General features: G+C 54.1%; 1 protein-coding gene across 1 annotated transcript; it reads left to right on the top strand.

Annotated features, from left to right (window-relative positions):
• Window positions 1–806: 806 nt before the first annotated feature.
• On the top strand, window positions 807–8,998 carry CXCL14 (C-X-C motif chemokine ligand 14). Its single transcript, XM_065873982.1, has 4 exons — window positions 807–1,115; window positions 1,290–1,395; window positions 5,147–5,260; window positions 7,814–8,998. Exons 1-4 carry the CDS (start codon window positions 1,052–1,054, stop codon window positions 7,827–7,829), a joined length of 300 nt encoding a protein of 99 aa, XP_065730054.1. The 5' UTR covers window positions 807–1,051; the 3' UTR covers window positions 7,830–8,998.
• The last annotated feature ends 339 nt before the right edge of the window (window positions 8,999–9,337 follow it).

The raw sequence follows: 9,337 nt of genomic DNA, 5'->3' as shown, positions 1-9,337 counted from the left end.
AAATAGTGGAGCAGGAATTTCTGTCACCATGCCTGGGCCCACACCGCCACACCACACATCCTGGCACAATGTCTAGAACATGGACTTCATCCAGACGGTTACCACTGTCACGTCTCCCTGCCCAGCCACTGCCTAACTCTGGAGAATGATGTGACAGTGAAGAGAGCCACCCACCTGGTTCTCCCCACCCCCCACAGGCCCACAGACTTTTGGAAGCCTTCCTTCCAGATTAGCCAAAGTTCCACACACACACACTCTTTGAGCCAGCTCCAGGGACCACAGACCATGGCTTTGCTGCTACACATCCTGCGGCGACCACCCTCCAAACCTGGCCTTGTGCTCTGGCCACCAGTGCTGCTGGCCCAACAGGGACAGCTCACGCTCTAGGAGTCAGGCCTGCTGGCACTCACACCTGGCACCTGCCCCAAAACCCTTTCAAGTCTCCTCGAGAATCTGGGCCTCGGGCCTGGGTCTCCCAGCGGCTCACAACAGCAGGCCAGAGGGAACCACGAGAATCATAAAAGCAGTGCCCTTAAGCAGCCTCGCCACCGTCAAGTGGCGCCCGAGCACCGGCTCTGGCTCTGTGTGCGTGCTGGAGCCTGGGTGTGCAAGTGTATGAAGGAGAGCGTGTGTGAGAGCGAGAGGATAGCGGATGTGAGTCTGAATGTGCAAGTGCGCGCGTGGCTCTGAGTGTGCGCTGCTGCGATCGCGGTCCGGGGCGGGCGGCGGGCGGGGAAGGTCTCCGCCCCCCCCCACCCCCCACCCCGGCCGCGTTGAGAAATCTCAGTGAGTCACCGAGTGGTTCTGCATATTAATGAGCTCGGAGCGGATTTAAAAGAGGCCTGGGCGGGCGGAGGGAGACTGTGGAGACAGCCCGGAGCCGAGCGCAGAGCGCTGCGGGGTGCCACAGCCGCGAGGCTCCCACCGACGGGCGCAGCAGGAGCGAGTGGAGCCGGGAGGCGCGCTCCGGGTAGAAAGAGCCAAGCCCGGCGCCCGGACGCGCGGGCGCCCTCCCCGAGCCCCTGCTCCCGCGCCGCGCCCCTCGGCCAGCATGAGGGTCCTGACGGCAGCGCTGCTCCTGCTGCTCCTGGCGCTGTGCGCCGCGCGCGTGGACGGTGAGTGCCTGGGAGGTCCCTTGGCGCCAGCCCGGCCCGTCCTGGGGAACCCCCAACGCCAACTGCTAAGCTCCCCGGGATCCCTGGGGTTCTGGGTGGGCAACGAGGGTGGTCAATGAGTTGCGAAGGAAACCCCTCGCGCAACTGAGCAGCCCCTCGCGCGCTCTCTCGCAGGGTCCAAATGCAAGTGCTCCCGGAAGGGACCCAAGATCCGCTACAGCGACGTGAAGAAGCTGGAAATGAAGCCAAAGTACCCGCACTGCGAGGAGAAAATGGTTATGTGAGTTCTCGCTCTTCGCCGCGAGCGTGTGCGCTCAGCTCTTAACCGGGTGCTGCGGCGCAGCTTGGGGCTGGGTCGGGCTAACAAGCCTTTCTCTCAGCCTTTGTCAAGGCCTTGGCGGAGCCTTTGTAATTGCCTAGCGAGTCCTTAGGACGCTGGCACAGCAGTGTGGAAGAGAGTTTGAAAAGAGGGTCACAGTACTGTGCTCCGGAAACAGCCTCTCCGAGGAGTTCACCCTTGCTAGGATTCAAATGGGTAGCCTAGGGGTTGCACTGCCCCCCCCCTTTCTAGGGTGATCAAGGGTTAAATGGCTTCCGTGTGCCAACTTAGAACACCCAGATTGAAATCACTCAGAAAACACCCAGAACTATTAAACTGGAACCCAAACTGTGAGGCGTGCTGCCTTACTGTTACTGGAGAGAGAATTAAAGCAAACATTGTCTGACGTCCTCAGAACCTCCTTTCAGGGCCTTTTTCTGATCGGGGACCGTGGCCGTCTGGTTTTTGGCTTCTAGCGATTGCATTTTGAGAACGATCCTCACTCTTCCAACACGAGCTGGACTCCTGTGGGTTCCTGAGCAGTCTTGTGGAAAGGGCTCTGTTGGAGTTAACGTGCCATGAGGGTGAAGCCCTGCTTGGTGGGGATGCGGGGAATATTTTAAAAAGTGGGGCAGAGCGAGAGAACACTGCGTTTCCTTTGCTCCCCTGCCTTCCCAATTAACCACTTGAGGCCAGCACCACTGTTTCCCCATCAATACGCTCTTGGCCAGGAAGGGAGCCCTTGGCAAAGCAGCTACCAAATATCTGCCACGGACCATTGGCCCCTCTTCCCCTCCCCCAGAAACAGGACACACTTTATTCTCAGTCTGGGCAAGTGCCTTCCATTCACTGGCCCCGCTGGCCCAAAGGCCTCCACACAGTGTCTGCAAAGGCAGCTCCCACCGCGCCCCCCGCCCCCCGCTCCACTGCCACCTGGGGTCTGCGCAGTCAGGCTGAAGTTAGGGAAATTCAGAAAATCACTGGGCCTGAGCTAAACCCCTCTGCCTTCCTTCCTGGGCACCTCAATTAGCCTCCTGTCCCTGCCCCTTTGCCCTGCCCCTTGCCTTGCAGACCCAGGTCCAGGAAAACTGCTAGAAAATCCTTTTGGATGGGAGCTAGAGGTCACACAGCTGAGGGAGGAGCTACAAGCCCCTCAGGGTTCTCAGCTCTCTTGGGGTGAAAATGACAGGGACGTTAACTTTGCACTCCTCTCAGTGTTGAAAAATGCTCCACACACCAAGCTGAGCTGTTGAGTCCTTGCAGGAAAGGAGGAGCAGGGTATGAGGTACAGTGACATCTCAAAAGGACAGAACCCTCAGTAAACAGGCTTGCCCTTTTTCGTGGCTATACTTTTCAGAATAGAGAGAAAACTGACAACCAGGCAAGTGCATGAGAAGGCTTTATGTAGCCTTGTGAAAACTTGCAGGGGTCTCATGAGATCCGCACACAGTCACCCTCTTCTAAACCTCCACCCCATACACAGGACCCTACCTCCCTCCCTGAAGGGCTGGAGGTCTTCTCCCCTCTCAAGCTCCTAAGACTCTCCAGATCACATGAGGGACCAGTGCTTTTTTCCCAAAGCTGGTTTTTAGCCCCAAAGCTGAACTAAAGGAAGTTTTCCAGTTCACCCTGAGTCACCTGGAAATCTCTGATGAGGCTTGGGACGCAGCTTGCTTTGCAAGTGGGAGTCCTTGCACTCAGAAGGATCCAGTAGAGCCAAGATTCTAGAAGGGGCAATTTGTTTCATATACCCCGAGTTATTGCTGAAACCCTCGGTATCCCAGAACCACTGAGGACAGGCACACAGGACCCAGAATTTCTGCACAATTGCTGGGGGCAGAAATCCTCACGTCTTCACCCCACAGCCAAGTTTCAAAGTCCCCGTGTTATGACTGAGCATTTGAGCACCGTGGTGGGAGGGCTGAGCGTCCTCCCCTGCTGTCCCAACCTTCAGGATTTGGGATCCTCACGGAGGAGGGGATTTTGATCTGGCTTGGCTACAGCCTTTTATTCCAAGTGCAAAGACAGCACTGTAGGCAGAGAGCAAAGCATGGGCTAAATTCCTGCAGAGCAACTAGGTACTATGGGGGAGGAGACCTGGACTCTACTCTGAAGCCCGGTCCCATGCTTGAGACCTAGCAGAAGGGACCCAGGGAGCCACAGGTCTCATAGAGAGGGCCAGCGAAGGCAGAGCCCAGTCACCTGGCATTGCCACAAGACCTGTCCCTGCCCTGGGAGGCTCAGGCCATGGTGAAGGCCCTGAAAACTCACAGCACAGGGGAGCGAAGAGAACAGGTTGCCCAGGAATATTCTGCCCCCATTCAGGTAGCAAGATTCGATTTCCTCTCCCCATCAACTGGGAGACTCAGAGTTCATGGCGACCCTGCTCCTTCCCAGACCTTGGCCCAGGTGTCCTGACACTTCACTGTTAGGAGCCTATGGGGTGCTGGCTGACCTCTGTCCCTCCCTTCCCACTCTTCCCATCCCAACCTCCAACCACCCCTTTATGCCCCCTCAGCCCACAGCCCAGCCCCCAGTCTACCACCATACCTCGCTCCTGCATGTCACCTCCCAAGGAGTGACATCTTCACCTCTCACCTTCCAGTTTTCCATGTTTGCAAGGTTGACCCTCATTTCTGAACACCATCATTCCTCCCCCACCCAGAAGCTTCCTCTGAACTCCTGCCACCCTGGCCCAGCCCTGGCTGAGAGGGGCATAGCAGTTCTGGGCAGCAGCCTCTCCCTTCCTCCTCCCTCCCAGGCTGGACCTCACACACTAAGGCTTCTTCTTGGCCATCCCATCTTCCACGACAATTGCTAATGACAGTAACTATTCATTGTGCTAGGCACTTTGCATAGATTATATCTTTAATCATCCTAGTAACCCTAAGAGGTAGGTCCTATTATACCCATTTTACGGATGGGCAAACTAGGTTCAGAGAGGCTACCCAAGGTCCCACAGACAGACCTGGGATTCAAACCCAGGCCCTACGCTCTGTATAAAGCCACCTGCTTCTCTACCACATGGCTAGACCTCCAATGGTGTTGGAACACTGGCTGATAGAGACTTGAAGGGCAGTCTTATTTTCCTGCCCAAGGGTGAGGTAACTGGGACTTCATGCTCAGGAATCAAAATGGGCTTCAAGGCCAACAAGACTTAGCTTCAGGGTCAACAAATGCCCAGCCCCAGAACAATCTGCAGAGGGTCAGGGGAACTAGGGTTTGAAAGATCAGACAGAGACCACGGCACACCCAAGCCCTGCCATGGAGCTCCTCACATCCAAGGATGAGGTCTTGGCATGCATACTTCGCTGGCATGAGCTCTCTCCACCTCTCAATCCCAGGTTCAGAGGAGCTGGAAGAGTCCCCTGACCTTCGTTCCCCAAGGGAGCCATCAGTGCTGTGGGCAACACCCTGCATGGGGTAGGCTTGGGGGTGGGGGACTGTCCCAGACTTTGAGGGCTCCAGGGGGAGAAGTGAGAGCCCATCACTCTGCACAAGGTTAGACCCGAACGTGGAGTAAGATTAAGGGGACAACCAGAACCTTCCAAAGAGCCAGGGAGCGAGCCTATGGGTAGGCTTCCTTGAAAGGAGGGAGGAGGCCACAGTCTCTCAATGCTCTGATTGGGACAGACCAGGGCCACCCACAGGCCACACTGAGGGGCTGTCATTCAGGCTTCTCAACCCTCCATCCCATCCTGCTCCATTTCAGCATCACCACCAAGAGTGTGTCCAGGTACCGGGGTCAGGAGCACTGCCTGCACCCCAAGCTGCAGAGCACCAAGCGGTTCATCAAGTGGTACAACGCCTGGAATGAGAAGCGCAGGTATGCCCCACTGCCCCTCACCTTCCTTCCCACCACTCTACCAGATCCAGAGTCTAGACCCCTTCTAGGTCATCTAGCCCCATCTAAGGCATGAACACCCACTACAGTTGCCACAGTAAGCAGATACCCAGACGTGGCTTACATACTCCCAGGGATGAGGAACTCACCACTTAACTTACTGCTACACTTATTGCTCTCTTGGACAGTTGTAAGCATCGAAAATTGATCCTTTTGCGAACTAAAGTTTGTCTCATTCTAACTTTTATGAAGTTAGGGTAGTCCTAATTCCTCTCCTTATTTAAGTAACTTAAGTTTTCTGACCCCCAATTTCCCTCTGTCAAATGGCTGGGTGAATGCCCAGCATGGCTCTCTCTCTCCGTGATTTGTGTGGTTTGGTGAAACACAGCTGCTTAAGTGACTGGGTTTATTAACTATAAAACTGTGGGTACAACCATAAGATGATGAGGACAACTCCTTGCCAACAACATAGTCTCCCCTCAGGTTGCCCCATGCCCCCTGCTGCCCAGAAGTCTGATAAACTCCTTCCTGTACAGGTGCAGGGAGGGACTTTGGGTTTGACCCTCTAAAATCAGAACCGCTCTTATCCTCAGGGGGCAGCAGTGGCCAGATGACCAGAGTCCTGAACTAGACCCCTAACCCCAACCTGGTCTGGGCTGTTCTCCCATTATCAGAAAATGGCTTTCCATCTCTGATCTCCTGGGGTCCCATGTCTGGCCTCAGAGGGGGAAGCAAGTTCCTGGCTCCCCTACGCTACATAAAGGTGAGCCTGTCCTAGAGCAGACCCACTCCTCACACACTCAGAGCCTGTTTACACCTGAATCTGCAGAGCATGACCAGGGAAGCGTGCACATACACGTACAGACGCACACAGGTGAGCTCCTCAGGAGCTGGTGACTGCACCTCATCCCGCAGAGGGGAGAACAGAGGCTAAGTTGGGGGGAGTGACTTGTCTGGGAGCACAAGTCAGGAAGCTAGGTCTCCTGGCATCACCTTCCCCTCCCTCCAGCAGGTACCCAGGCCATCCTCCCATCGCCCCTCCTCCCCGCCACCCCCAGCACTTTCCTAAGCTCAGCCCATGACCAGCTCTCCCACAGCTGACACTTGGGCCCAACCCCAGTACCTGAGCCTTTTGTGCCGCCTCCAAAACTGCCTCATCCACAATTGCTTGAAATAGAAAGTGATGAGAGCAAGAGATTATTTTCCATAAATCTACTAGAAATGAAGTAGACCTCTTTCTGGTCAGGGCAGGCAGCTCACATGACAAACACGGGACACCTCCTGTCCAGTCACCCTCCGGGCCCTGCATCATCAAAAGTGGAATGAGGCTGACTGCAGGGCCGGTTCACAGAGGCGCGGGCAAGTCTTCATCAGGTTGCTGGGAGATCCAGCCTTTGTCCCGACCCCTCCACCTGGGGCCACAGCTTTGATGAAAAGGAGGCAAGCCTGGGTCCATGCAGCCCCGCTCTTTTTGTTCCTAATCCATAGATAAGAGCGGTAAGGGCACCTCTGCTACCAGGCCTCTCATCACTTCCTTACAAAATGAGTTCCTCCCTCCTTCTTGGAATGCTGAGGTGTCCTGGGAGAGGATGTGGGCATTCCCTCGTCCTCCTCGCCTCCCCTCCCTCTGTACAGGTTGAAAATGTCTTTGTGGAGATAAAGGAACCATCTTGAAGTCCTCTTTGCAGAGACAGAGAGAGGGAGAGAATGCTGAATCTAGAGTAGAGACAACAGAAGGCAGCGGCCGGCCCAGGCTGTGGGGCGAGACTAGAGGGCTTCCAGGAGCTCAGAGCCAGAGCTTCCGGCTGCCACCAGAAGCAGCAGCAGCAGGCACTTGACTTCGGTGCGTAGTTCCTCAGAAATCAGGAACGAGGCGGAAGGAGCAGGGGACGACCCGGATGTGACGTGCGGTCCCACGGCAGCCATGCGGCAGAAAGGAGGGGATTTAAGTATCTAAACAGAGATGGTTGCGGAGGTGAGGGGGAGGTCAGCTTGTGAGCGCTCACAGGCCTGGTAACTACCGGAGGAAGTGACCTTGAGCCACAGGCCTCTGTGGCAGCCCCAGCCCCACTAACCGCCCTTCAGTCTTCAGGCAGCGGCTTCTGGAACTGGCATTTTTTTCTGGAGAACATGTATTCTTGGGCTAAATACAAAGAAAGACACAAGCCTAAATGGAGGGAAGGGATGCCTCTGCCCCTCCCCCCATCCACGCCACCATTGACATTCAGTGTTCATTGGGCAGACTTTCAGTCTCTTGTTTCTGAGTTTCCTCATATACCAAGAAGGTTTGCTTCCTAGAGCTTTGAGGATAAAAAGAAACTGCAGAGGTGGAGGCTGCGTAGAAAGGACAGAGCCAGGTTCAGGTGAGCTTTTACGCCCATGTGCTGGCCTCCTCTGAAGTGTCCCCTGCTTCTCCTGGGCCCCTGCGGTCCTGGGAGAGGCACTCCCCAGGCCAGGTGCAGAGAAGCTCAGACACCGGCCTGTGCGTTTCCTGCCTCGTCCTGAGCCACTGAAATGGGTGTTTTCTCTTCCCAGGGTCTACGAAGAATAAGGTGAAAAACCCCTGACGGGAAAGCCTCACACCGGTTGGGACACAAGCAAAGGGCTTTGCAGATTAAAAAAACAAACCCTTTCTTTCTCACAGGCATAAGACACAAATTAAATATTGTTACAAAGCACTTTTTACCGGGGGTCAGTTTTTACGTTTTATAGCTGTGTGCAAAAAGGCTTCCAGATGTGAGACCCTTCTCTCTTGTGTTCCAGATTTCGTCACAAGCTGCTTTTTACCGAAGAGGGGAGAAACTCATGCCTTTCCTTTATTTAAAAAAAAAAAAAAAATGCTTTTTTGTATCTGTCCAGACATCACTATACATCTGAGCTTTATAAGCACCTAGGAGGAACAGGGAACTTGTTTGAGACCTTTCATAGCAGCGTTGCTCCCTTCCTAGCGCGGGAAGCTTCCGTTCAGAGGTCCTGGCGCCTCGGCACAGGCTGCCACAAGCTCTCCTGGGCTCATGGTCGGTCACAGCCTCAGGGGGACTCAGCAGCGGTCCCAATGGCCCCAATTGTCGGGCAAGCAGGAGCAGATCTCTCTGCATCTGTTCTTTGAGGAACTCAAGTTTGGCTGCCACAGAAATGTGCTTCATCCCCGGGGTTAATTTTTACACATTCTAGGAAACATTTCCAAGATCCTGGGATGGCGAGGTACATAAATGGTCCTTAAGGAAGGTCCTTAAGGAATGGCCCTTGGGTCTTCTCTCCAACCTGAGCGTTTGTGAAAGTTTCACTGCTTCAAAACCACGTGGAGTTACTGATGGTGTAGCGAAAATCTTAGGAGAAAACTTAAAAATATACAAATACATGTACAATATACAGATACAGATACACATGCTGTTGACGAGGGAAAACCTTCAAAGCATGTTTCTTTTCCTCATGACAATGGAACATGCAGTACTAAAGCAGTCTGTGATTCCCCACGTAATTCTTCAGTGTTAAACAGTGCAGTCCTCCTTCGGTGCAGCCCTCTTTAAGATGACCACACGCCTTTCCCTTTGTAAATACACTCTTAGGAAGGCCCCCTCTACACATGTCCCTTCAGTATGTGCCGTGTTGCATATCGTGTCGTATGCTATGTAAATGTCAGAAACCGTTAGCATTGCATGCAGGTTTGATATTCTTTCTAAGACAAAAAGAAAAGTAATAAAACATATTTGAAATGTACCAAAATTTTAGAGTACTGACTTTTTTTTCTACTTAATTAAGCCAGGATGACAACCAAATGTTTACCACATCCTGAATAAACAGGGACAAGTGCACTGGGGAGGAAAACTTGTGTTTCCCGATACCTGTCAACACCGTCACCTCTATAGAATGTCCTGAAGACAGAAAGCCAGGCTTCGAGGCTGATGCTTCCTTCCCTGCCTGGCTCCCACACCTGGGGCACGTTCATCAGAACAGCCAGGTCGGCGCATATAGGACCACAGGGTCATGCTGCCATCCCCATTTAGGGAAGGCAGTAGATGCGGGACCCGTCAAGACCCCTGGGGTCCAGGGCCCCAG

Source organism: Phocoena phocoena, chromosome 3 (assembly GCF_963924675.1).
Source record: "Phocoena phocoena chromosome 3, mPhoPho1.1, whole genome shotgun sequence".
NCBI lineage: Eukaryota > Metazoa > Chordata > Mammalia > Artiodactyla > Phocoenidae > Phocoena > Phocoena phocoena.
The sequence above is the reverse complement of the archived record's forward strand: the minus strand, read 5'-3'. Positions and strand labels throughout refer to the sequence as shown.